The sequence below is a fragment of the Aythya ferina genome (assembly GCF_964211825.1).
Source record: "Aythya ferina genome assembly, chromosome: 2".
Taxonomy (NCBI): Eukaryota; Metazoa; Chordata; class Aves; order Anseriformes; family Anatidae; genus Aythya; species Aythya ferina.
The window spans coordinates 62,895,176-62,922,751 of NC_140297.1; the positions used below are offsets into that span (position 1 = coordinate 62,895,176).

At 36.9% G+C, this 27,576-nt stretch overlaps 1 protein-coding gene across 1 annotated transcript; it reads left to right on the forward strand.

Annotated features, from left to right (window-relative positions):
- On the forward strand, positions 1-27,576 carry ANLN (anillin, actin binding protein). Its single transcript, XM_084509655.1, has 24 exons — positions 1-90; positions 4,147-4,300; positions 4,641-4,925; positions 5,314-5,660; positions 6,366-6,588; positions 7,539-7,732; positions 7,858-7,965; positions 8,507-8,627; positions 9,475-9,591; positions 10,122-10,348; positions 10,908-11,059; positions 11,376-11,523; positions 12,149-12,284; positions 12,596-12,778; positions 14,744-14,870; positions 15,797-15,845; positions 15,925-15,981; positions 17,404-17,442; positions 17,775-17,796; positions 18,766-18,878; positions 22,506-22,592; positions 24,112-24,219; positions 26,259-26,431; positions 26,820-27,576. Exons 1-24 carry the CDS (start codon positions 73-75, stop codon positions 26,941-26,943), a joined length of 3,312 nt encoding a protein of 1,103 aa, XP_084365781.1. The 5' UTR covers positions 1-72; the 3' UTR covers positions 26,944-27,576.

A 27,576-nucleotide genomic window follows, 5' to 3' on the forward strand; every position in this document is an offset into this window, starting at 1 on the left:
CAGGCGGAACGGGCGCTGAAATTCAAACGGCGGAGCGGTTGGGGCGGGCTGAGGCAGGTTGAGGTGTCGGCGATGGACCCCTTCACCGAGGTGCGCCCGGGGACGGCGGGGGGTGGCTGCCGGTACTGCCGGGCCTTTGGGCGGCCGCCTTTCTCTTGGCCTTCCCAAAGCAGCCGGCGGCTCGTTAGAAAGCCGTCCTCTCTGGCTCCGCTGCCTCTCGAGATGGGGAACTTCAGTTTGCAGGCGAGCTTCCTCGTTTTTTAAAAAATGACAAAAAAAAAAACTCGTAGTTATCATAATAATATGGTGCGTTTGGGGTGTGTGCTTGTGTTATGGGGTGGCTGGGGTTGGATGCCCTGAGTCTATGTGAGGGCTGGGGGCTTGGTGAGGATGCTGCGCTTTGCTCTGGTCGTATGTCAGGCAGATGGGAAGCCAGAGAGCGGACTTCTAACAACTCAAATAAATGTCGTAGGGAAAACGATTGGCCACGAGTCCACAGACTATTTAACCAAAAGCTAAATTAATTTTTAAAACTGAATTATTGGAAAAAAAAAAAAGGTCAATTATGTTGGTGAAATAGTCTTTCCTCCCCTTGAAAGCCATCTACACATCAGATTGCCATGCCTGTAGTAAATTAGGTGCCTGTAAAGGTGGACTGTACAGATTTGACTTAAAGAAACTCGAGGTAAGGTGTTGATCTGTCCTGCCAAGGCAGGTTTGTGCCACCTCCTTGTAAGGTTTGCCAAGCGTAAACATCTACAGACTGCTTCCTTAATAGGAAGCGAGTGACATGATGAGGCTAGTCTTAAATAAAACGGCAAGTCCAGAATACTGAGTCAGGTTTGAAATGGTTTTGCATGCTGGGAAATATTCCAACCTCGGCACGCCCTTTGTGTAGATAACTGGCTTTGAAAAGCTAGGACCAACACAGAGGCCACTCCTTAGTGTAAACTTCATTCAAATGTTTGCTAGTATTGCCAAATGCCTAAGATGTTGTCTTGTCAAGAACATCTGTGCTGTGGAGGACACTCCTGTTATTTAAAAATCTGACCAATATTAACATATTTAAATCCAAGTTTGTTAACATTCCTCAAAAAGGTTTTCTGCAAAGGAAACTTTATTGCCACCTACTATAAAGTATCTATGTCCAGATTTTTTTTTTTAAATATGGCCTTTCTTAGCTTAACTACTAATTTTTGTATGCACATAACTTTATTCTTCTGTTTGCAGTGAGCTGGTGAGGCATTGTAAGTGGTGCTTATGTAAAGCAGTGTAATTCAACTCTTAACTGACCAAAATAAGCATGCTGTTAATTCAGTTTTCAGTCACTTGACCTTACAGTTAAAAAACAAACAAAAAAAACAATTTGTTAGTCTCAATCACTTCAAGCTTAAATCTTTCTGCAAAATACAGTGCAATGCTTTTGAACCAGACAATTTCTAAAGTAACGTTTCTTTTGATTAATCTTAGAAGCAAGGTGTCAGCTAAACTGTTCATATGGAATGCTGAGGAGATGGTAGATGGTTTTTTAGAATCACAATAAGTACATCATTTGTGACTTTCAGTTGGTAGTTGATCATATAATTCATTTTCTTGTACAAAGGTCTTAGTTTGGTAGAACAAATCCTAGTGTGCTGGATAACTAAAGAGAAAAAAATGATGCAGTTGCTTGAGAAAAGATTTGCATATGTGAAGTCTGAGAGTAGCTGTTCCTTCAGTGCCGTGGATAAACTTGCTCCCTTTGCTTCATTTTGCTTGCAAAGCCAGGGTAGTTGCAGCGCACTCTTGTAGTCACACGGGGGCCTCTGTCTTCTCTAAGACTGCTAAGTACAGTTCTTAGATGTACCTTAACACATACATATTGTTTTTTGTTTTTGTTTTTTTTTTTTTTCTTCAAAGGCAAGACTGTCAGCATTTAAAGTGGGAAGATGTTTTCTCATTTTTAGAAGGTGCTTTTGCAATGCACGCTGTGAATCCTCTAAGTATGACATTATAGCTTTCAAATTCCTAGATATAAAGAAATAGGTATGTCCTACTCTTGAGTTGTTGGCTGTCATCAGAACACACAGAGAATATACTGATAGTAAATGCCTTTATGATGAACTTGAAAAGTAAGTCTTAAGTTCTGGTAACTGGCTTACTCATCGTGTGTAATAGCAGAGTTTGAATTATGGCAGTTGCACGGAAAACTTGAGGTGGAAAAAGCCAATGAGATTTGGAGATCAACAAGAGAGGCATGCATTCCTGTGAAATGACATCCGCCTTGTAGCAACTGAAACTCCAATTCACTCAACTACCCCAGGAAAGGAATGCAACTGCATGTGAATAGAACTGTAGAAACATTGTTTTGGAAGATGTACTCAAATTTGTGCAAGAAGCACTGTTAATCTGTACAGCCTATGTTTTATTTGTGTGTATCATTTGAATGCTTTGTAGCTCAGCCTTTTGAGGGTTGGAGGAAGAAAACTGGACACAACTGCATGCAACTTGTAGTGAAGGCACTCCTGGCACTTTGTGTTTCTGGTTTTATTAAAAATTTTCCCCCCACTTTCTTTGGAAGCTAGGGAAGAGGCTTTCTCAGAAAACTGTTGAGATTGATGTTCTGTTTGTCCTTTGTAGCCCTACAATGAAACATTGTGTAAGACTTCAGCCTTAGACGCTAAAAAATGCGAAATGTGTATTTAATTGCTATGTGACAGGGTAGATAATGGCTGGCACAGTCCGTACAATAATTTATGTGCCACCAAAAAAAGTGCAGTTTATATGCTTCCCTTTAAAGGCAATTGGTTTGACCACACAGTTTCTTGTCTCAGAGTGCCTTGAAACCTAGATCAAAGTAGTAACTAAGCATTATTTAGATTACCTTGATTTATAAATGCAGTATAAAAAAAATATTATTTCAAACTTGGGTGCTATAAGGAATTACTCTCTACTAGTGTAGAAGAACATTCATAGAAACAGTTATTTCATATGGAATATGATTATACTATGCCAAGTTCCAAAAGGTAGGGAATGAAAGAACTTCTTAAAGTTTAATTGACACCTTGTTGCAAATTTTCCTGCACAAAACAGATTGTGATAAATCTCCTGTACATTTAGAGAGACAGCTATGACATTAACTATTTCTCAAAAAGAAGTTCACCTTTGATTTAGATGGCGTAATAGCCACTTTTTTCCTGTATTTTAACAACCTGTTATTTTTCTTATGGACTATTCAGAACCACTTTAATCTTTTTTCTTTTTTTTTCCTTTTTGTTGTTAGAGGGTTAGTGCCCATCAGGTCAGTGTTCAAGAAATGCTTGAGCGTATCTTCAGCAACATGTTGAAGACAACTATTCAGACTTGACCATTCGATACTATCATATGGTGGTTCAGTGAAAAAATGGAATTACTATCTAATGTTTCTGATTACTTCAGGGTCTATAAAAGCCTCTTTTCTCCATTTTTTGCCATTGCTTGTCTCTCTAGCTTGATTTTCTTTGAAAACCAAGTTAATGAGAGACACTCATTGATTTAATAACTGGAACTTGGAATCTGTTGGGTAGCTGCATCTGTTCTTAATTTAACAGTAGATGTCTCAAACTTTCATCAGTTTTTGTGAAATTGTGTGGCTAGGTGATAAGACCCAAATCAATGAAGGAAGTGTTGGAGCCTGGTATCTGGTAGGCTGAAACCCTTCAGATAGCCTACAAACATGAACTGGCTGACCAGATAGGAAGAAGGTAGCTTGGAATTTGCTGCAGTGTGAGCTAACTCTTATCTAACTTCCTGAGAATGGGAGAAGCTGTGTGTGTTGCAATGGTGACACAGAAGTGTGGAGATCAGGGCTTATTGCAGTGAGGAATGGGAGGAAGTCAGAAAAACCGTATCGATGACAGTGTAGAAAACGTTTGTTTTGTTCCCTCTTCAGGAGGAGGTAGGGATAGCTAATCAGGAAATCAAACTTTAAATGTTTCTGTCACATTGCAGTACAGTGGATCAGTTATCAGCAGCTGAGAGCCATATCTGTCTTAGTGTAACTATTATACATTTCTAGTATTGTGGATCTTGGTATATGCTTATGACAGTAAAAACTGAAATATTTTTAGTTTGAACTGTTACCAGTAAAAACACTGGAGTGTATAGTAACATGATTTACTGACTCAGAAACTGCTTGAACGAACCCGAGCAAGGCGAGAGAACCTGCAGAAGAAAATGGCTGGGCGGCCCAACATGGGAGCAAGACCTACAGTGCAGACCAAGAGAGTCAGAGAGCCTCTACTAGAAACTGGTAACCAGGCATCTTTTCCTGGTGAAGAAGGTAATTTTATGAAGTTTTTTGTAGGATGTCTCTTGATGCTAGTCTCATTTTTATTTTGTTTTGATGGCAAGTGAAAACCCTTCAGTGGTTATTGTAAAGTAAACAGCAATGAATGCAGTTACCTGAGGGAATATGGCTAATGTTTACTTAACCTGAAAGCTGCTGCTCTAAATAATTAGTAAGCTATTTAAAAAAATCATATAATGCCAAAGATCATGCCAGATTTTGAAAGGCCTATTAGATTATTCATCTTAACTTTGTTTGCATTGCAGTTTTGTACAGTCTGAGAATGTTTTGATTATTTGAATGCTAATTTGCTTGAATACTCCCACCTATACAGCGAAACCTAATACAAAACCATCACCATCTAAGAGGCTCTGCTCAAGCAATACAGAGACTCAGGCTTCCAGTATAGAGAATGTACAGCCTGTTCCTTCAAATTCCACAAGCCATCATTCTCCTGGGATGACTTCAGAGTCGCACGTAACTGCATCTAACAGAGCTTCATTGGCTCAGCCTCTTGAGAAAGGACAAACAAACACCAAGTCAGAAACTCCTGCAGCCCTTTCAGTCAAAACACGTATGCAGAAACTGGCAGAACAGCGACGCTGCTGGGATAGTGAGGGTATGTTTCTAGTACTGGTGTCTTTCAGTGTTTGTATAGATAATAAAGTGTGGTAGTAGACAATTTTTTGTGTGCGTGAGAATGTTGGTGTTTTCATACAGAATTCTAGTAGGCAGAACTGGAAAAGGCCTAAAATAACGAAGCTGACTACAGCTGAATTTTAGACATTTTGCTACTAGCATGAAGCTCATCACAACAGTGGTGTAATACTAGTAAACTACTTGGTTGAAAGTGTTGGCTTTGCAATGAACTTTGACTTGATTAGTCTCAGTGCTTTCAACAGCATTTAACTGTTAATAAACTCAACAAAGAGCGAAATGCAAATAATATATTAAATGCAAATAATTTATCAATATAATTTATTAGGAAAATGTGTGTTCTTTTCCAGATCCCTCTGAATGCACTTCTCTGTCCCCCCTCCAGTCAAAAGACCTGCCTGTTTCTCCACCGAAGCAGACACCTAATGCTCTGGGGAGCAATACTCCTATTGGGAGAAGGGGCCGTTTAGCTAACCTTGCTGCTACAATTGGCTCCTGGGAAGATGACCTAAGTCATCCATCTGCAAAGCAAAACAATGCACAAGAACAGCCTGGCACTACTTGTTTATCCAAATTGTCCACTACAAGTGGAGCATCTGCTAGAATCAATAGTAGCAGTGTAAAGCAGGAAGCTGCATCCTGTTCTCAAAGGCTTGTTGAGGCTTCTATTAATAAACCAGCAAGCTCAAAGATAGCGGTGAGTGTCTGATTAATTGCTGATTAATAATTGATTTGGGTACTGGGGGGACAAGTGTTAACTCATACCTGTTTAATCTGAATGTTGCTAACAAACTTAAATGTTTAGCATGAGCAGTCTTAGCTAATTTACAGCTTTTCCTGTATTGCAATCCCATGTTCTTTTCTTAACAGCAGACCTGAAGCAGCTTAGACTTGCTTTTTTTTGAGACTGAAACTGAGTGTATGAGCCTTGTAAATTTTGGTATCAAAGTAATCAATTGCTGCCCTTTTGATTATCAGAAGGGGTTTCTTAAAGTAACAAATAACCTTTGGGGGTTTCACTATAACTTCGTATAGTTAACTGTCTGAAACTCTAAATATTAATGCTGTATAGAAATTCAGACAGCCTGCTGAAATTAATAGTGCCAAATGCTTATTCTTCCTTTTATGAAATGGCAATAATAATGCCTTATCCTGTTTAGGGAAACATGAGAAACTACCTGACCTAGCTGGCAAAAAAAATAATGGAATCAAATACTGGAACAATTTGAAACACTGGATCAAGATGCTTTAAACATTGTACAACATTGTTTGTCAGTTCTTTCTATTTGTGATGGAATATAAAACATAGTGTGCTGTGCAGAATGTTTTCTTTCATTTTCATCCTCAGAGAATGATTGTACAGTCACACTTTAATGTTACTCCTTCTATTTTTCTGGTTAAGGATTCAAATAATTTTATAACACAATCCTCGAGCATCACTGTTCTCACTCCTAAGGAATCTGAAGTACAACGGCCACTAATAGAGAAACCCTGCAGCCCTCAGAAAACTGAAAAACTTACGCAACCAGTAAAATCAACTTTGTCTCAACCAGTTCAGTCCAAAGAAGAGCCAGTCAAAGGAACACATGTGCAACTCGAACCTAAGGATAAACCCACAACACCAGGTAAGCTGTCTTTCAGCTGCAATGAATCCTTGTTCAAACCACCTGTGTTGGAAAAACTACATGCTAGTTAACTTATGGTAACAGAGCACGAAATGTACGCTATCTGATATAACTCCAGGAAAGTACTGAAGGAGTCTATGATAATTAGAAGTTGTACAGCTTCCATATTTTGCAAGGGTATTTTTTGATGTATTTTTAATAACTCTTGAAAGCAAAAACAATCCAACTCTTCTTTATGTAAAAATATATACCACTAACATTAATTCAGACTATTTAAAACTTATTTGCAATTGTTGGTTATAACAAGTATCCTGTAGATAAGAAATAAAAGAGAGCATGTGTATGTTAGAAGAAATCAAAAGTAAATACTTCCCTTCTTGATGGCCATGTAGATACTCTAATTTTGTATAGTATCTTTCCTTTCAGTGACAGCACTGGTGTTAGAACAAGTGACCTTCCCTCGTTTTACATTCAACTGCTTGCTGGGTTAGAAATGTAGACTGGCAGCCTGAACTCCTTGAAATAAGGGCTAGTAGAGCAAGTGCGTGTCTCTAGATATGCAGACTATGAAAGATAAGCTCGATAAAATGAAGTGGATTTCAAACAATGTATCCCCCTTATGTTGTAGGATGCTTGTTCAGATGAAAGATGTAAATGAAGTTGGTTTAGGGGAAATACTGGAAAAAACAGACCAATTGGAGTAATAAACTGGTGTATTGGATGTGGAACTTAGAAAGAGAAGGACATCTATTTGCTCTGATTTGCTGCTTTAATAACTTCAGTGTTCTCTTATAGTAGTGACTGGCACTTCAAGTTTGGCTTTTAGAAAATGTCTCCTTTAGAGCTCTTAGTATTGTATCTTAATTGTTTCATTGAGAACCTTCAGTGGGATATAAAACTGTTGTGACTTCCGTTTGAGTTTCTTTTAAGCAAGATAACTGTTCCTGCAGGGGGATCAGGAATTAAGCCCTTCCTGGAACGCTTTGGAGAACGCTGTCAAGAGCATAGTGCACGCAGTCCTGCTACGAATACACCAGGGTACAGAACACCCATTGTCACTCCAAATACACGGACAATCCAGGAAAGGCTTCTCAAACAAAATGAAAATTCCTCTACTGCCAGTTTAGCGCTTCAGCTTAAGCAGGTATGACTTGCTACCTTCATAGCTTGTACTTAAGCTTGAGGAAGATTCCACCTGCCTGAGGAATATGAACTGTCTCAATGTCTTAAACCTGTCAACTTTTCACCTATCCCCTTTTATCTGCTTAGGAACGTGAACGAGAACTTGCATGTATTCGTGGCCGGTTTGACAGGGGCAATCTATGGGGCGCAGAGAGAAGTGAAAGTTCGAAGAGAAAACTTCCAGAAGCTAAAATGGTAATGTGCTAGCTGCATGCATCAGAAGATGTGTGAATTGCTTTTACGTGTTCTGAACATGGAGGTAGAGGCACAAATGTAGATAAGATGAAAATCTAAGCTTTATAAGTACCCAGGCTACACAAGACTGCTCCTCAAGTACACTGTATGATAATAAATGAAGCACTGGATTTTTTCCTCTAATAGAATCAGTTAGAGACAAGTGATACTGACTTGAGCTGAATAGTTATTTTTGATGGCTAGTGTGCTACTACTTATAATCTTATGTAAGAAATGTGCGCTTATTTTTAATATATAAATATTATGTCTTCCCCACCCCAAAAAAGACCATCCTAGAAGCTCTTCACACAACCACTCAATTTCGTATTTACTACTTCATCTGACTTTCTTATTTAGGGTCTTTCTTGATATTGGATAGGTAACCTTTTTTTTTTTTTTTTTTTTATTCTAGCAGGTACTACAACGTGTTTGTCTCGGGCAGTATTTGTTAGTCACTTTGAACACTGGCACCTGAACATACTATATTCTTGTTTTTTTGCAGGATAGCCCATCTCAAGCTAGTCCAAAACGTTCTCCTCGTTCCCATGCCACTGCTTCTGGATCAGCTGAAGACATACCAGCAGATGACAGGCCACCAAAGTTTCCCAGTGTAGAATCTTCAGGTGAGAACTGTCACTGTCTATCTGTGGTTAATACTGGACTGAAGCATTGCCCTTAGCATTCATACGTGGATAAAGAGAGTAGTAGTACCGATGTCTGGAACTGGACCTCAGTATGACCTTATTTGGTTGCTGATTTGCCTAAGTCTCCTCATAAAAATCTTCTCATACAATGGCATTCTGTACCCCTGTACTGCTTGAAGGGTTGGCAAGGCAGACTGCCTTTGCCTTTTTCTCAGTAGGTTTACTGATGTTTCACATCTTCATGTATGCTGAGTTTAGTGCGTGAGAAGGGCCAGTTACAGACTTCATTTACACTGTACCTGAGTATCTGAACTTACACAAACTCTTCCCTTGTCAGTATCCTGTTATGACATTAATTATTTTAGTAGGAGATATAAAAAAAAAAAATTGAGAAGCTTATGACATCCCATCTGATGTTGAGTGAGAGCCCTGAGTTCTTCGAAAACAGTGAACTTTAAATGCTGCTTATACACTTTATGGGCAAACAGGCTCTCAAACACGTGTCTATAAATGCAGGATAATATGCTGCTTTTAGGTTGGGCTTGCGTGTGGAGTTTTTTGTTGTAATTCCATTTTGCTGGAGTGGTTGCACTCTGCTATGGCTTCAGCATTTTTCTCATGCTATCAATTTTCTGATGATACAGAAGTTTAGCTGCGCTGGTTGTGGAGGATGTGTATTCTGGTACTCGTTTTGACAGCAATGTAACTTGACTTAGCAGTGTTTTTGTAAGTTGTCAGCTACATTAAGAATCTTCCAAATCTCAGTACTTTAAATACGTAAAACAAAAGGCTAGACAATCTTTACTGACTTCTTTGAACTTCTCAGATGCTCCTAAATGTGAAGAGACTGATAATTCCAGTCCTGTGGAGACAACTCAGCCAAAGAGCCCTGTAAAAGCGGTATCTGTCTCTCAACTTGAACAACTTGCTGAGAAACGGAATGGTTTGTATTGATTAGATGCATATTAATGTGCTTAGCTATCTGTTCTCACTTGTCCACCAGTGTTAATGTCTTTCAGGTCTGAATAATGAATTCTCTACATTTGCTGACACATGTATATGCTTTGTAATTGGTTTCCTGACTTGTTTTATGTAAATCTGTCATAATTTTTGTCTTCAATAAATACCAAAACTGATGGTAAACATCTGGGAAAGGACATCAATAACTAGTGTACTATGGGAGACTGCAGTTTCAGATTTGCTTGAGTTGAAATGTTGAAACTTGTCTAACAAGAGCATCTCTGTTTTGCTTCTCTGTACCCCCATTGGGGAATTATGCAGCTTAAGGGCTAATAGTAAGTAAAATGAGGATGGAAGTAAAATTTAGGATTCTACTTGCCTGACTATAGTGCTTTTAAATTGATCTTGCTTGAAAAGTGAAAATGGTTGGTTTGTTCTGTCAACTCTTTAGTCTTATATAAACAGAAATACTGTCTTGATGCTACTAATATTTCTTTAAACATCCCTTTTCAGATGATGTATGTGAAGGTGAAATGAGTGTGGATGATGAAATGAATAGCTCAAAAGTGATAAGTGAAATCTTTGAAATTCTTCAAGAGGATGGTCCAGATATAGAAAAGCTGAAGAAAGAAATGAGCATGAACCTAGAAGGTGAAAGTGATGAGGATGAGCAGGAAGAGTCACTAAATATTTCATCAATGTCTCTGTTAACTCCTCTAGTGGAATCTGTTGGTCCAGAGGTGAGAGCTCTTGGGAGGTGGGGAAGGGCTTCTTTGTTTTCAAGAGATGTGATGCTTGCTTGTGAATGGTTATGTTTTAGTGTATTGTGATACCTGGGCAAATACTAAAGTCAAATGATGCTTTGCTAGTGACAGCATAATAAGTTAAAACTTCTGAAGTGTTTTTTTTTTCCTCTGGAAATAAAATAGCACCTGCTATGCTAAACAAGTGATTTAGCTTTTGCTAAATCAAGCTTTAATATATAGATCTATTACTCACACTGGACTTGTATGCATGCATTCAATGAAGCAGTTACTAGCAAAGATCTTAATTATTTAACTGGACTAGTTTGAGAGCTAATGGTGAAAAGTGCTGGAAGTTCATCTATTAGCATCTTTAAAAAACAAAAACAGTGCCCCCTTCATCCTAGGAAATATTTGTAAACTATCTGCTTAAATAATATTCTGCTTCCTCTAAAAGTACTGCATATATGTAATCATAAAACTTATAAAGGTAGGAGGAAATATGTCATGATTAACATGAACAGATATTTGTAATATAACTTTTTCATCTCCCTAGGCCTTTGTTTCTCCTTCTAAGTCAACCGGTGGAGATAGCAGTGTCAGTGATGTAAGTCTGAAGTCTGATAAGTTCCAAAGGACTAAAGTCCCCAGGGCAGAATCTGGAGACAGCATTAGCTCTACGTCAGAAGATCGCAACCTCCTGTATAGGTAATAAAATAGAAAAGATTCTGTAAGTACATGAGTTAAGATGCCGCATGGCATTTTTTAACTCTTCTAGTGGAAGATTTAAACTGCTTAAACTACAAAAGAAGCTTCTTAAAGTTCTCAGCCTTTACCAAAGGTCACCTCTGTGACCTGTTGCTTAAATTTAAAATGAGTTAAGTACTTTTCTTTTTAAACTGTTTAATCACAATGGAAAATACTGACTGATGTATGTATGTAGGTGCATAAATAAAAGTGTGTATGTATAAAAATGCTTGGCAAGTGTGCAAAATGCATTTAACACTGTTCCTTGTTTTAAAAGTGTTGATGCATATAGATCTCAAAGACTTAAAGAAGTTGATCGTCCTTCAATAAAGCAAGTCATTGTTCGCAAAGAAGATGTTGCTTCCAAACTAGAAACAAAAAAGAATGGGCCATCTGATCAAATCAATATCAAAAAGAAGATGCAGGTATCTAATGTTTTTAAAATCTTTCTGCTGATGTAATATTTCTTAACCTAATTCAACCTTCAAATGGCCAGAACACTTGCTGTTTCAAGTAGTATGTTAAATTAGGTTGTTGTGCATAAAGGCTTAATAGCATGGGATCATACAACATAACTTGATGAGCTAATGCATCCTTTAATAGGATCACGCTATAAAGTACTTGTCTGAAGAAAACAAGACATTGTTTTGAAAAGAGGATGGGGAATTATGTTTTGTCGTCTCTGATTCAGGCAGGATTCACAGCCACGTTCTTTCAGTAGGCAATGTTCTGATCTTCACTGGTGCCTCATCGTGTATGCTGCTGATTTTCTGTTTAGCTGCTGCCGCCAGTGGTCAAACGGAAAACTATCCTGGATATAACACACATACTCACCACCATATTTAAATTACCTCTGGGGTAGAATAAAGTTGAGCTGGAATTATTTGTTTGCAGAAGTAAAACTGTAAGCTGCAAGGTTTCTTGTGGTTAACTTCTGTAACTTTTCTGAAGCATAGCCAAAATGTAAGTCTCAAGGCATTCAGCTTCATTTTTTTGACATAACTGTAAAGCTGTTTCTTTCTAATTATTTCAATCCATGTTTTACTATAGGAGCTTAATAATGAGATTAACATGCAGCAGACAGTGATTTATCAAGCCAGCCAAGCTCTGAATTGCTGTTTTGATGAAGAACATGGAAAAGGGTCTCAAGAGGAAGCGGAAGCAGAGAGACTACTTCTCTTTGCAAGTAGGTTTTCAGATGCAAGTCAGATTTTTTTAGTTCTTCTCAGAAGAACTGTAGTCTAAAAAATCCATTTATGATGTTACTTGCCTATCTATAGCTCTTAATGTGGAAAAAGAGGTGAAAATATCTATTGTCTCAATTTTTACAGTAGGCAGGGAAATACTTCTGATCTTTCTTGTCCCAAATATTCCTACTTCTTTGAAAGGTGATTAACATTTATGTTGCATTTTGCATACCTGTGGTTTAAAAAAAAAAGTTTATGTTCAGTACTACTTACCATCTTACAACTACAATTCATGAATTTCTCTACACAGCTGAGAAGAGAACTGCTTTGTTGGAAGAATTAAATAAACTGAAGAGTGAGGGACCTCTTCTTAAAAGGAATAAAGCTGCTTCCACATCTTCTGAGTTTACTCCATCCAGGGGATCTGTTTCTATTTCAGAGATGCGTCTACCTCTAAAAGCAGACTTTGTTTGTGGCACAGTTCAAAAACCAGGTAAGAGTAGCAACTGAAAGTTACACACCTTCTCTCCAGTGTTTCCCCAATTTTCCTACATAGATTTGCTTTATTCTTCTTGTTTGCTTTTTTTTCTTGTCCTATGTGTTGGTGCTCCTCAGAACTCTGGGTGCAATGGAAAACTTAGCAAGTACACTTAATCAGTCTGTTTTTGGCTAAGTTTGCAATATATATTTTTTTTTCACCCTGGTCTCCTTAGTGTCATCATCTTCTGGCTTGTGATGCTCAAAAGACATTAGAGTGACTTTCACCAGCCCAGTCTTAAAGAACCACGGAAACTTATTTTTCTAACTTGTTGGGAAGGAAGTAAAACTTTTGTTTCAGGCGTTTCTTACTGCCTTGGGATTTTTCCATGGATGCAAGTCTAGTACTAAATATCATTATGTAAATTCTGACTTCTGAGGTGCTCTGAAACAGTGACTAAATATTTTCTTGTCCTGTTAACACCCCAAAATACTCTAATTTATAAATATCAGTTATCTATTATCTGCTATATTTAAGTCATTAAGGTGGGTATTTTTTCTTTTGTTTTGGAATAGTATCTGGGAATCATAAAATCATTAGGGTTGGAAAAGACTTCCAAGATCACCTGGTCCAGCCATCATCCTACTACCACTGTCACCAACTAAACCATGTGCCTCAGCACCATGTCCAACCTTTCCTTGAACACTCCCAGGGACGGTGACTCCACCACCTCCCTGGGCAACCTGTTCCAATGCTTGACCACTCTTCTGAGAAGAATATCTTTGTTCCAGGATAGTCTCTGGACCTTAGTAAGCTTCTTTGTCAAGTGATTGTTTAAAGAATCTGCACGGCTGCAATGAGTGCTTTTTTTGTAATGATGTTGTGAAACTTGATTGTAGCTGGGTTCTAACAGGGTCGTACTTCTTACTTCACTAAAATTTGAGAGCAAAAGTCATTGGACATTTCTTATTTAATACTTGTTCCAGAACTTCTTATGAATTCGTATGTAGCATTTCTTGCTTTCTTTTTAATTATGCTATCAAATATATATTTGAAGATAGTAAAAATATATTTTATATTACAAAAAACATAGATTATGTCTGGTATTCCCATTTAACCTTCTGACACCGGTATAGTTTTTGTTGTATGAGAGAATTTATCTGTGTTTATAGAAAAATCTCTTCAATGGAAAACAAACAGAAGTTTATTTTCAGTAATTCTTGCAACTGAATTGCCTAAACAAACAACTAAGAATTACTTGTCATCAAAATTGTATTCTGGAAGTGCAGCATTTGCTATATACTGTGCACCAGAACAAACTCTATGAATCATTATCTCCAAAGAGAATGTCAGATATAAAGCTTACAAACTGATGCTTACTGGACTGCAGACCACTTGTTCTGAAAGCTGACTTGTTCTACGTAACAGACCAACCAAGCTGTTTTGTTTTTAACATGACATTATTCAATGCATCAACTTGGTGCACAAACACCAAACCTTCAAGTCATCTGACACTACTGAGATATGCTCTTGTAGTCTTTTTCCTTATGTGAAAAGTTAGGGAAATTGATTGCCTTGACAACAAGCTCATTCACAGGACTGAAAATTATGCGAATGGGCAAAAAAAGTAAAAGCTGATGTGTGGTTAAGCTGGTAGGCCTAGGGAATAATGAACTAAGATTAATTTCTCAGTCTGACTGAAAGATCTTCCTCTTATGTACTGGGTAGTATAGGTCTGGCCTGAGATGCACCAGGCCATAATGCACTTGTGAATTCTGTGAAGATGACTTCAGTAGTGGACACATTAGGAAAAATAACTCATTTTCAGAATTATTTTTTTAAGTGAATCTCAACTAAATACAAATTTTGAATACGAATGAAACAGAGGCATGTTTAATGGCAGTGTGGTACTCTAGATTTCTTTGGATACTTGGACAACTTTTGCTAACAAAACCATCTAAATCTGAAATATATTTACAGAAGCAGCAAACTACTACTATGTGATAATACTGAGATCTGGAGCAGAAAATATAGTTGCAACTCCATTAGCAAGCACCACCAGCTCCCTGACTGGAGATGCTCTTACTTTTACTACAACGTTTACTATGTAAGTATAAGTGTAAAGACACTTCTGGAGCCACTTCCATCTCTGATGGAGCATATATAAATATTTTCAATAACATTTTTATATAAGAATGCTTTATTCCCCAAACAAATAGGGTGAGGCCTTGTGGTATGAGTGTTTCTAGACTTAAGAAATAGCTAGAATGTACTCTTGAAATGAGTAATCTAGATTTATTCCACCATTCATCAGCTAATTTGTCTATTGCTTTTTCTATGATTGTTAGCCCCTAGAACCTCTAATGATGAATAAATTGCTCTCTGAGATAGTGTTTCTTCTGCAGCAACTAACACTTTATATAGTTATTTGGTTTTGGTGTCTCAAAAATAGTATTGTTAAAACTAAAGCTTCAATTCTCAAATGTTAGCTAAAAGGATGTAAATTCAAATGGCTGGTTTGTTTAAAAAAAAAAAAAAGACAACAACAAAAAACCACTTCACTTTTAAAGTCCAGTACACTCATTTAGAAAGCAGTTTTTCTCTGTGGAAACGTGGGCCAGCAGTGGACTGAAGGAGTGCATTTTGAGAAATGGTAAATGTATTCTTTTTACCCCTTATCCCTCCTTCACTTTTGTTCTTGGAGTTCTAGAAAGCATCTTGAGGTAGTAAACCTTGGGGTTTTAGGAATAGCAATGCTGCTTGCACTGGGGAGTAGTATTGCAGAAGTGAAAGGATTTCAGACATCCCTATTGACCTGTAGGAATGAACAAACAAGGGCTTACTAGTAAGAGTGATAGCGCTGACTAATAGTCAAACTAAGCTTCTCTGAGTAGAACCTAGATATTCCTAGTTACTCCTTGCAGAGTTTTAGGGAACAGGAGGAGGGAAGAAGCAATGAGTAACACTTAATAACAAAAAAGCCTTCTTTGTTGCAGTCTGCGGTTTAACTTGTTTTCCACTTCTCCCTTTTAGGCATGATGTGTCAAATGACTTTGAAATAAATCTAGAAGTTTACAGTTTGGTATGTATCAGTCTCTGTCAAGAGGATACATAAGGGAGAATGATATGTCATGCTTTCTTAATACCTTCTTGCCTTACAGGTGCAGAGAAAAGAAGTTGTAAGCATAGATAAAAGGAAAAAGGCAAATAAATCTAAGGTAAATGGAACATGAAAATCACTATGTTGTATTTCAACAGAAGGTACACTAAGATGACTGCAGTTTTCAGGGATAAACTGACTAATAGTTTTAGACAATCTGTTGCTTTCACTCTTCTCGTTCTTTTATGTAACATCTGCAATAACAGATGGGTTAAAGAGTCCTGCAGCTATCAGTGGATTGGACCTTCAGCATTTTGAATCTGAAATCCATTTGGGGAGACAGTCTTATTAATTCTGCAAAATGCTGTGCTTTGCAGACTTTTTATTTAATAAGTGTGGTTGCCCTTGATAACGATTTACCCTTATTCTCCATTTTACTTAAATTCCATAAGTCAGTATGCCCTACCCTGTAGTTTGATTTGTCTTAAAAGTTCTATTGATCAACTACAATGTTTTTTTTTCTTTCCAGCGTTAAGTAAAAGCAATAGGTGCTTATTTCTAAAGCAAATGTTTTAATAGTGCATTGGAAGTAAATGCTTCAGCCTTCGTAGCACACACACTTCAACTGCTCGTGCTTCATTAAAAAGCTTCATTAAGGCTTTGTGACCCAAAACAAGCCAGCACCTCACTAGAGGTGACTTTCTGCTTGCCATTCCAACAGTTGGGCACATAGTGCTTTGACAGTTTTAGGTCCCATTTCCTCCTTGTTAAGATGTCTCACTGTAAAAATGAGGAACTTGAGCATCCTCCAAAGAAAATGGGATTAATGCTTAAAATCCTGTCTCTGAGAACAGTACATTCCTTAAATTTTTACTTCCATATTGCAGTGAAAATGTGCTTCCACCTATCCCCCAATAAAACCAGTTTGAAGTCTGGGGTTTTTCTATCCTGTGTCTTAGTTCACAGAAATCTTCACTTAATACTGAATGTTTTTGTGGCACTCAAGGTAAGTAGCTAATGTGGGGCTGATGGCATACTGTAGCTGCTTTTTGACAATATTATTGTATTTGTCTTTCAGGTTCAAGAATAGATGCATACATAATTCTAGTTCATTTTTAATATACAGTCTCATTTCAGACTTGGGGACTTTCACCTGGAAGTATAGATAACATACAGCAGTAGCACACTGAACATCTCTGTACTTGTTAATATCTATCTTTAATAAGCAAATGTAACTTTGAAGCCATGCTGCAAAAAAGAAAAAGGTCTACCAACATTGTTTTCTCAGATACATGTTAAGTATGCGATAGACTAGTATAAACTTTTCTGCAGTACATCTTTGATGCATAGAATTTTTTTCCACGGAAAGTCACTACAGTCACTTTGGGTTCAAAAAACAAGACTTATAAAAACAGCTAGTATGTGTTCAAAATTGATTTAGATGATAAGCCTTAAAGTCTAATTTTCATGTTAATGTAATGGACAACGTAAGTAGCATGAAATCCAAATGCATTCATTGTGTTTTTTTTTTTTTTTGCAGGTTATCACTCCAAAGAGATTATTAACATCTATTACCTCGGTAAGTATGAATGTAATACTGTAACAGGCTCTAAATACAACTACTTCCAAAGGCTGTATTCCCATACTTAATAAGATTGTGCCTATAACAGGCTTCTTGTGTCCCTTACTTGAACCTAAACTGTGCAGCTTTCTGCCAAAGTCTTCAGCATCAGCTCAAGAAATAGGTAATAGCTCTGAATAGATGATGCTGGAAATATGCAGTTAGTGCATGTTTATCTGGATTTAATTTTTTTCAATTACTTCAAATCTAGTTTCTCTCAATGTATCTTAGTGTTCTGTAGAATTCTCAAACTATTTTCCCTCTAAGCTTTTGTTTTTCTCTCTTTCTAGAAAAGCACCCTTCTTACTCCAGGTAAGCAGAATCTAAGCATGTTATATCAAGATAAATAATAACATTACTATCAAAAGTGGTGTATTAATAAATGATACTTGTACCATGATAATTATATTTAACGAATGCAGAATTAGGCCAGTTTGCAAGTTACAATTGCTAAATATTATATCTAAGTTACTATTCTTGGAACTTCTTTGCAAAACCAAAATCATGCATCTGATACCAGATACTGTAGTTTAAATTCTGTTCCTGAAGTGATGGAATCAGATGAATTTTAAGATGTAAACTAGAGCCTCATATCAACAAAGTAATATAGAGAAAACTTGGAGATTCTTGAAAATATGAACAGATTATCAAGTATTTTTATGTAGTGTTTTTAACATGTTTTTCTGACACTTGGGAAGAAGGAGAATAGCATCTATGAGTTTCTCTGACCACTTAAAAATGGGTTATACATTTGCCTACTTTAAGTTTGACATACTTGAGCTAGCTTTAGTACAAAATCGTAGCAATAAGGAGCTCATGAGCTAACTGAGATGTCTACAATGCTGCTGCAACTAGTCTGATCCCTGTGTCTAAGCCATGTGGCTTGTTTCTATTGGTACAGAAATGCAAGCATGCGAGTTCTGGAAGACTGCAGTGTGTTGACTTCCAAATCTCTTGACCTCTTCTCGAGTCCCTGTTGCACAGTATGTGTGCTTTGTGGTATGCCCTAGAGTGTGCTCTGTCCCCATCACATCTCTTAAAGTGAATTATCTTATCCTTTGCAAATGTTTCAAAGCTTTTTAACAACAACAAAAAAGGTCTGCTGTTGAGCAATGGGGTATATAAAGATCCTGTCTGAATGTGCTGCTGGGCTGTACTGCAAAGAGTGCTTCTGGAGTACTGAATAGGGCATTTATACAGTAGTACATACGTGGCCACTTACACACTGCAGCATCTCAGTTGCATGTTGTATTACAACTTGCCTTGAACTTTTCTCCACAGCCATGGCCAGTCCAGGTGGCCCTAATGCAGTACGCACTACTAATTTCATCCTTGTTGGATCCCACAAGCTATCATTGTCTTCTGTAGGAAATGCCAAATTTGCATTGGAAAAGGTAATGGAATTACTGTTTACTAATCTAAAGATAATCACATACTATTAGAATGAAATGAAATGAATGAGCCTGAGTTTACTGTTTCCAGGCAAAATTACTGCTCTAGAAATGAAATCATTACATAGATGTTTGTGTGCGTGTATGTATCTATATAAACATACACAGGTTTTACTTATATTAACTTCAGATGACTGAACTGTCTTTTTGAGATGCAACAGAAAAAAACTTTGTTATGACAGGTGTTGGCTCTTCTCTGTTGCCCAACGTATGGTATATCTGTGCAAAGACAGTGAATGTGTTTGGTTACTGATTGCTGTTACTGACAAAATTAATGTATGCAGGTACATAGTCTTCATGTTGCTTGTTGCTTTTACTATCAAATATTAAATACTGTATTATTAAGTATCTAAGTATATTTAGTATGTTTAATAATGAAGTTACTCCCAGGTGAATATAGTTAGGAGTATAAGTTTCTTTAGGAGTACAAGTTTCTTCTCTCATCCCAATTAAATCTGTAGAAACAAACTATCTTTATTTTTTGAGAGCCATTATCAAGTTTTATACCTTAGTTCCCTGTCTAAACAATGTTTATTGGCTCTTACCATTAAAGGTTATTAAAAAAAAAAAATACATTCTTGCATTCATTGTAAACTCTAACCTTATAACATCTTGCACCTAGATGCTATTTTAATAGGTGTTTATGCCAGCAGCTATTCTAAGCTAATTCAAATTAATTTTGAAGCTGCAACAGATTATGCTAGTACTAAATTGCAACTTTATCCAAATGGCCGTGTCAGAAGAAATTTTCTTCTAGACTAATTAGCTTATTGTGATGATAGTAGTATTGCAATTATAGCTTCAGACAAGAGATGACACAAGAATGGTTGTTTGTGCACAAGATTAAAAACGAGATCAGAATAATCCAAATTTGCTCTTCAGATTTACTTATATGTATAGAAGCAGACTCCTTTACTGAAACAGTCTGCAGACCATATAGTTGAATTGTACTGCTACTATATGTGTAGCAGCTCTGTTTCTTCAGCACAAACATTCCCCTTACCAAGACAGATCTCATAGATCACACAGATCTCGTTTTGCATGTGACTTGGTTATTGAAAACCCATTGCTCTGGGTGTCATGGAAAACAGCTTTTACTTTATACTTGGCAATGTAGATTTGAGCCTTTTTAGTTTACTCTTTAGGACAGAACACTGGGCTGGATGAGTAAACTTATAGTATAAACACAATGTTCAAATAGGATTCTTGAGAAAACATGAAAATGTGATTTGGTTAATTTCTTCCAGGTGCATGATTTAAACAGTTGTGAATAAGAATTTCCCATTTTCAGTTAGCTTTTCCGTGAAATTATGACCTCTGCAAAGCTTCAGTTTTGCTGTGGCCTGTGCTTGCACTGAACAGCTGCTCTTAAACTTGGCTCCACTCATTTCTAATATGAAATAAACTGCCAACTCAATGGGTTTTGAGTTTCATGCTTCCCAGTTATGTCATGCACAGCTAAAATTCAGAGTAGATCAGATCAAAATTCACTTATGTAACACTTCTTCCCCCCCCCCCCCCCCCCCAAAAAAAAAAACAAAACCCAACCAAACAAAAAAACAACTTTTAACCTTGTACTGACCGCATTGAGCGTGTTTCTTTTTTCCATAGATGAATTTTGAAGGGGAGGAAAGAGAACTATTGAGCTATATGTTCCAGGACAAGGTTGCTACAATTGCTTAGTTTATAACTAAATAGGAAACTGCTTCCTGATGCATGTTGCTTACATCTGTCTGCCCTCTACTCTCTTGCAGTTCTTAAAAATTCTAATGAATACTTAATGTCTTTGTAAGCACTTTTTTTAAAACAAGATGCTGGGAGCCTTAAAAAAGAAATACAAAGAATTTGACTTCTTGTATTGTACAATGCTAAGGATGCTGACAGAACTCAGTTAAGACCCCTAGGGCTTTTCCTTAACTAGCTTGTCTCTTGTCTTCCTAGTTGACTAGACAAGGGCTTCTCTTCAAAACATATCAATGTCTCTCTGAAAATTTGTTAGCCAGGAAATTTAAGCCAGTTTCTTGTTGAGCTGTATGGAACTTAAAATTAGCCAATTTTAACTGTGTTGACCGAGATTGATAGAAAATCCACTAGCAGCCTAAATACTGGTTTAACTCAACTTGTTGAAGAAAACTAACATTGCTCAGGAGCTAAATCTTTTTCCTTATTTGGTCAAGACCTTGCTTGAATACAACTTTTAAGCAAACTTTAAGCAAAAAGTGATCATAAAGAACTAAAGTTTTAAAAGTACTAAGCCCATCAAAATGAGGTTCTTATCTGTATACAAATACGCAGTTGAAATATTTTGCCTGGTATATGTATTTTTGGGGTTTTAGGAATTATGTAAATTAATGTGCTTAAAAGAAATAATTGTTCTTTAATCTCTGAAAATAGCTTTATGTAGCTAACTCTGCGTGGATCTCGGAAGAAAAAGGATTTTATATGTTTTCTCACAAAATTAAGGTGTAAGCTTAATGCCTATCACCTTCTACTTGTAATTCAAGCTCTCTTAAGAAAATTACTTTTTTTGCAAAATTTGAGGGTTATCTTGAGTCTCATTGCAGATTATCTTCCTTGACAGTAAGCCAACTTATTTTTATGGTGTATATATGAATGACCATACCAGAAAGCAAGCTAGGCTAGTCATGGACTTCAGTTTTCTCTTCATTTAGCTGTTTATTCAACATATTGCTTTTTTCTCACTACTTTCACCCTACTTCATTTTGAAAGGGATATATTGTTGACTAGAATGTAATGCATACACTACATGCACAGGAGGATGTTCTGAGACCTTTTTTAATTAGTGATGGTGTTGTAGGCTCTGCATAACTGAAATGTTCAATTTACTATACAACAGTTTTACTTTACTGTCACACAACTCTTAGTAAACTCTTCATAATCCAAGTAAGTGTTCCTGTGTGACACAAAATAGAAAGGAATCCAGAACACACAAAATTGGGGAATTGATAAAATAAAATTCCTTAAGGCCCTCATTCAGAAATGCATTTTATTGCACGTTGGAGTGTTTGCAACACTTCCTGATGGAATATGTATGACTGTCACACACCTTGAGTGACAGTCAGGAACTACTCTTACTTTCTCTCCTGCCAGGCATTGTTTTATTGTACAAATATTTTTCTGAATAGGCACTACAACATCAGTATCTACCAGAAATGCTTATGTCATCCAAGTACCAATCCTGTTTAAACCCACTTTGTTTTTTAAGCAGCTTAATGTCAAACTGAGGCAGAAGCTTGTAGGATGTGGACTGCTGCCATGTGTTTTTTATAACCTTGCTTGTTGGTTTATAACCAACATCCAACATGCCTGTTGATTCTAGACAGAGGCATGCTTGTGCATATATCCTGAGCAAACTAATAAATCTTAAAGCTTGTCAATGAACTTGAAAGAATTGTTGATTATTACTGTCCTGCTTGATCACTGCTTTCTGGCTACGGATCCTCAGAACAAGACAGAGCTAACTTTCTGGTGCAGGTGACTTGCTTGAGCTGGTAGAGTAGATGTTGAGAGGTGTCAAATTCAAATTATTAATTGTTTTACTTTTTGCAGGTTCCTGTTTTGTCTCCTTTGGAAGGTCATATTTATCTAAAGTTAAAATGCCAAGTGGACTCTTCTGTGGAGGAAAAAGGGTTCTTGGTAAGATATTCACTTCAAATTCCTTCCTTGGAAATAAGTCTGACTAAATATAGTCACTATTTTAACTTCACACATGCATTTGTGGTAGTGAATCTTAACTAAGATTTATTTTTCTTCCTGAACTAAGTCCCCACACTTTCCTAGTTTATATTCTAACGCAGCATAAATTAAAGCTATCTTTAGTACTGTTGCCTCTTACTAAAATTTTCGTTGGTGTGTTTTTATTGTAAACAGTTTCCCTGTTACTCTGAACTTGAGTTAACTTCCTTTTTGCTGTAGTCTGTGTGTCATGAGATGAGATTCTAATTTCCCTGCCAGAAACTCTTATAAGGCATCTTAGATTCTTTTTGGTCTTGTAAAAATTATTTCTATCAAAAGAGGTTTTCCTCATTGTTTGAACATACTTTAACTTAACAAGGAAGCTACGCTACTTCTTGTGAAACATCTTAAGCAGTTCTCTCTTTAAAGCTGGACTTGCATAAAGAGCACCTGAGCCTAATGGATGGCGCTGTTAAGCTTGTATCCATCAGATGGCAGTAAATGTGCTATGAAAATAATTCAGCAAAACATTAAACTTTACTGTTACTCTAGTGTATTCATAAGGCAAAATTTCTTTACTTTTTTTTCAAGCAGTTCTGTCTCCTTTCCTTTTACGTAATGAAGTCTCTTCAACTTTGATTAGATGCAAACATTTAACAAGATTGTTTGCTATCCCATATTTTTGTGCATGGATTATAAAGCATGTGTTTACTTTTACTATACAATATGTGAGACCTGGAGAATGGTGTGCATATTAAATTTTTCAGAGTGAGGGTTTGCAAACACCCTGTGCCATTAAAAAATATATAGTATGAATTACAAAGAGGGGAAAACACAACACTTTAATTGGAAGAAAGTGCTCTGTGCAAGTTCAAGAGGGATCAGGGATAGAAGGTAGATACTAAACTTTCCATTTCAATACAAAGGAAATGGGCCTTGAAATTGATGTAATACAGCATCTAATAAAATATACTGCCAACACAAACAATTAAAATTGATTTCTAATTTCTTTTAAACTGACTGGACTCCTGAATGTAGCCTGCAGAATAGCCAGACATACACTTCATAATCCTGACCTGTAAGTCAAAGATGACTCATATACCTAATCATAATAATTTGTGTTATACTAGTGCATGTCTTGTGAACTCTGCAGAAAGTATCTTCTATAAATAACCCTCCGTTGTATTAAAATGATAGGAATGATTACTATGGTCAGTATTAAAATCTAGTCATTTAAAGTAGCTGGGATAGGTGCATTTTGAGCTGAAGGCTGCAAACTTAAAGAGTAATAGTGTAAGCTCGTTTTCTATGCTGTCTGGAAAATATACTAATAGAAGTTTCTCCCAGTATATCTTTTCCTGCTTTTAAGTTTACTGCGATGAAGGGTTGTACTTGCAGAACCACTCTGTAGGGAAAATAGCTGAGTACAGACCAAGCTGAAGGTGATAATATTTTTCCTTTTTTTTTTTTTTTTTTAAAGACTATGTTTGAAGATGTTAGTGGATTTGGAGCATGGCATAGGCGCTGGTGTGTACTTTCTGGAAACTGTATATCTTACTGGACGTACCCAGATGATGAAAAACGAAAGGTAATGCTGTTTATAAAGATCAAGCCTATAAAGTTCTGTAGTACGCTACGCAATTCACTGATCACTTTTAAAGACAGCAAATACTTTAGGTTTCAGGTAACTATATGCAAAGCATGAGATTCAAGCTCTTAAAGTTTTTTGGGGAATGGAGGAGACTTGTCATAAACATGACCTAAACCAGGGCAAACTTAGAAATTGACCATATCTGGTGGGGAAGAAGAAAATTGGAGGAAAATCCATATTCAATTTTCCTCTTAGTTTTATGGCTTTCCATTATATTTGTCAAGACTAATCTAGAGATTACTTAATTGAAATCGATCAGGGTTGTACAGCAAGTTGCATCCAGCTGGCCTAATCTTTATACCGAACACTGACTTTAGTATTCAATATGGTGAAGAATGAGACTGGACAATCCTTCTATATTGTAAAAGCATAGATGTAATTACAGACTATCTTGTTTACCATTGTTTTCTTGCAGCTCCCACACTAGCTGAAACTGGTAGGTTTAAATAGTTCTTGCAGAAACTCATGGTATTGTCTGGCTAATGCACCAAATCAGAGGTTCATCTGTCAGTAAAGTGAACTTTCTTCTCTCTTTAGCCTGTTCCTGCAGTGTGTACTGAAATCTTTCCAGTTGCTTTTAAGAGTTGCTTTCAAGAGGCTTTTTTTCTGACTCACTTAAGCAATTTGCCATTAAACATTTGCTTGTTTGTTGGCAGAACACTTTCTTTCCCAAATTCTGTGGTGAGCTCTGGTCCTTTTGGGTCTTCTATGCAGATTCAGCTGCCTGAGTTTAATTTCTTCCCTGCTAACAGAGGAAGACCATATGCTGGTAGTTGACAATGCCAAAATATATCAACGTACTCTTTCCTTGCCAGGAGACAGGAAAAATCTCTGCCTACTGTAATTAAAAAGGCAAAAAATTGATCAAGAAAAAGCTTCCTGTTCTGCTTTTGTGCACAAGAAAACTGCTTTGATATGTCTTAGATTGATCTGTTCTTGAAAATGTTATAGACTTGTTGCTGTAACTGAGAAAGGTATACTTAAAGAATAACATAGATGTGCTCTTATTTATCATCTACAGCAATATTAAACTCTCTCCTTATATGCCTGCCTCTCCTTACCCCTGCTATGTTTGTTCTATTATGCAAAGATGCGTGTAGCTCAGAAATACCAGTGTTGGACAATGATTGCTTTAAATTATGATATGTTTTTTAGATAAGCTTTTCAGATTGGGTATATATGTATATCTATGGGAACTGTTTCTTAATATTCATTGAGATGGAGCTATCCTTTTTTCTTGTAACCTAGGTTGTATTAACTGTCTCTGGAATAGCATAATGAACATGCCTAATAAATAGCAAGCTTTTCTCCTAACCAGGAACTGCTTGTGATGTTTCCGTGGTGAGGTATTCTGTAGGTGTGATAAATTGGAGACAAGGTCTGTAACTAACTTTAGGCATGCAGCTGAGCCTCCCTCTGTAGTCAGTGGGAAGAAATAACTGCCTTGAAAACTGAAATGCTCCCTGAAGAGGTCTAGCCACTAACTACAGAGGGAGCTAAAGCACCTGAACTCTCCACTTAAGTGCCTTAGTTGCGTGTTTGAAGGTGAATCCATATATTTACAGGTTTTGATGAGAATGATACAAACATTCCTGAAGTGCCTGCCTTCCGTAGGCTTTAGTAGAGCTTGCTCTATTGGCTTGGATTTTATTACCAATCACTCCTGAACTTTTGAGTTTAAAAGCAAGTTTCTCTTGAAAGGAAAAAAGAAAAGGGTGAATGTATTTTTCTGGTCTAAGGCGCTGGTAAGGATGGATTTGTTAACTGTATTGTATGTGACAGAGCAGGGCCTATTTCATTGTCTGTGTTATCTTGCTTCCCCTATTCTACTTTTCACATTGAAAAGAGCAATAATAGACTTCTATTTATTTGGGTGGGGGGTGGAATTCACTTCATATGGAAAGATTGTCAGAGCCATACGTTCAGAGTTAGTCTTCAGAACAATATTCTTAACTGATGATTAACTTCAATTTCAGCATCCTTTGGGCCGTATAAACTTGGCTAACTGCACTAATCGTCAGATTGAACCTGCCAACAGGGAGTTCTGTGCCCGTCCCAACACTTTTGAACTGATAACTGTCCGTCCGCAGAGGGAAGATGATAGAGAGACACTTGTTAGCCAGTGCAGAGACACACTCTGTGTTACAAAGTGAGTGGATAAAATCATGGTTTGTGTAGGCTGTGGGAGGGAGGGTGTTGGGGGTGGCCATGTCTTGCCTTGTGTGATGGTTTTAATGATGTAGCCTTACAACTCTGGTGTGCCAATGCAAAGATCGTTAAAATCCTAAGATTTCTGGATGATACTTAAGCTGTCTTGATCACTTTTAATCATGTTTTGTCTTACTGTCCCATTTCTTTCTTCTGAGAACAAAGAACTTGACATTTCTCGAAGTGGAAATGGCAGATAGCTTGGCAGCACTCTGCAGAATTCTAGAATATTTTATTTCATTTTTCCCCTGCTATTTGGGATTCCATAGATCAGATTTTTCGGAACAATTGTGGGGGAAGGCATCTAACTCGTGTTCTTCGCTTTTTAGGAATTGGCTGTCTGCTGATACTAAAGAAGAGCGTAACCTTTGGATGCAAAAGCTAAACCAAGTTCTTGTTGATCTTCGTATGTGGCAACCTGATGCTTGCTATAAACCAATTGGAAAGCTTTAAGCACTGGAAGGGGAATATGAAGAAAATATATACATGCAAAAGGTCACATGAACTACGCAAAGAAAAAAGTTAAATGAAACTTTGTGGAAAGTTCTCTGGATCACTTCAGCTTTAAATTTGAGGGTACATACCTTTTATATAGGACTCTTATGCAGTATTTTTCTCTCACTTTAAGAGTTTTAAAACTTTTTTCCTAGCTTTTGAGTGTGGTAGGAAGCAATTAGCTGTTTCTAAATATGCTAAATATTTATATAACTCCTTTTTTTAGAAGTCTCTGGCTAAGTACATTCTCTTCTTGAAATAACTAAATTATTGGAGGAAATCGCACTTCTGGAGAATGAGGAGGGTGGGGAAAGCTAGTGAATACACAAGCTTACTAGTTAACTCAGCTCCTTGAAAGAAACATTAGCTCAGAGTTATATCAGAAGGATGGTGCTGAAGAAGGAATTTTAATGTTGGAGCATTTCTTATAACGATCAGGCAAAGTAGTTAATAGCAAACTTTATTCTACAACATGCAGCATAAGTATTTCTTGCTTTCACAATGTCCTTTTCTTCTGGTCAGAACAAAAGATATGCACAATATTCATACTTCTTTGTATTAGATTTTTATGCCGTTTCTCATACCAACCTG

Excerpts from the sequence above, each read along its gene's own strand:
- ANLN (XM_084509655.1), top strand. Across the intron at positions 4,926-5,313 it reads ACGCTGCTGGGATAGTGAGG|ATCCCTCTGAATGCACTTCT; the intron begins GTATGTTTCTAG and ends GTTCTTTTCCAG. Across the intron at positions 26,432-26,819 it reads GACACACTCTGTGTTACAAA|GAATTGGCTGTCTGCTGATA; the intron begins GTGAGTGGATAA and ends TTCGCTTTTTAG.